The sequence below is a fragment of the Pundamilia nyererei genome, unplaced genomic scaffold, assembly GCF_000239375.1.
Source record: "Pundamilia nyererei isolate P.nyererei 1_Seehausen unplaced genomic scaffold, PunNye1.0 scaffold00017, whole genome shotgun sequence".
NCBI classification, from domain to species: domain Eukaryota; kingdom Metazoa; phylum Chordata; class Actinopteri; order Cichliformes; family Cichlidae; genus Pundamilia; species Pundamilia nyererei.
Window position 1 is genome coordinate 5,555,312 of NW_005187418.1, and position 969 is coordinate 5,556,280.

Sequence of the window (969 nt, forward strand, 5' to 3'; positions counted from 1 at the left end):
TAATATCACTAAAGTTAAAAGTTAAAATGTTATAAAAACATGCTCATTCTGTTTAGTTGTTGTGTGGAATATTGATTAAATCCCAGCATTTGTATAATGCCTATTTCAAATTGTATTGCTTACTTGCAACATCCAATCTTTCTAATGGGAGTTTTTAACAAGATAAAACTAATATTAAACAGAACTGGATCCAGCTTACGTGTACGGCTCTCTATAGCAGCTCCAGGGTTTCATGTGACTCTTTGGAAATTCCCAATTCCTTTTCACACAGTTGTCCAATTCTAACATCATCAAAATAAGATGTTGGCCCAAAATATGTGCAAATTTGGATGAAAATTAGTTTTTTGGCATTGGATAACCTTCCTGAAATTATGCATGAGATCATCGAAGCAGAAACAGAAAATTAGAGCCCCTCCTTTTGGCCGGGCAGTATATGTTAAAATATCTAATGTTGTGCTTTTAAGACCATACAAAGGACATGTAAACAGAAACTGTTATGGACTCACCATCGTGAAAGATAGACTTGAAGGAGAGGTTGCAGCTCTGGGTGTCAAAAGGAAATTTGTAAACATGCATCTTGCAGGTGCTTAGCACCACCTGGTCATTCCTGAACTCAACCCGACCATTGTGATATATGCTGAGATATGGACTCGGAGACGCTTTGTCTTTTTCTGTCCTGTATAAAAGAATATGTTTGTAATGAAAACAATGTATTATCATACTATGGAAAACAGTTTGCATCATGCTATAAATGACTATTTATTATGTCTGCAGCTATATCTTATTTTATCTTAGTAAAACCTGCTAGTACTAGAGGTGAAGAGATACCATTGACTAGGCCAGTGGTTCCCAAACTTAGTTTTTGCTAGGCCCTTCTTTATTTTACAAGAAAATCCCCCCCTTTCTGACACAAACACATCCTCCAACCAGTCTGTGGATCTATTGCAGTAGAGACAGATGTGTTATATT

The 969-nt window shown here is 36.2% G+C and overlaps 1 protein-coding gene across 1 annotated transcript in view; it reads right to left on the reverse strand.

Annotated features, from left to right (window-relative positions):
- LOC102202540 (5-hydroxytryptamine receptor 3A-like) overlaps positions 1-969 on the reverse strand; it is a 10,742-nt gene that overhangs the window by 5,598 nt on the left and 4,175 nt on the right. The window contains exon 5 of the mRNA XM_013908955.1: positions 507-676. Within this exon, the coding sequence (XP_013764409.1) occupies positions 507-676 (170 nt within the window). The remainder of the gene's footprint in view (positions 1-506; positions 677-969) is intronic.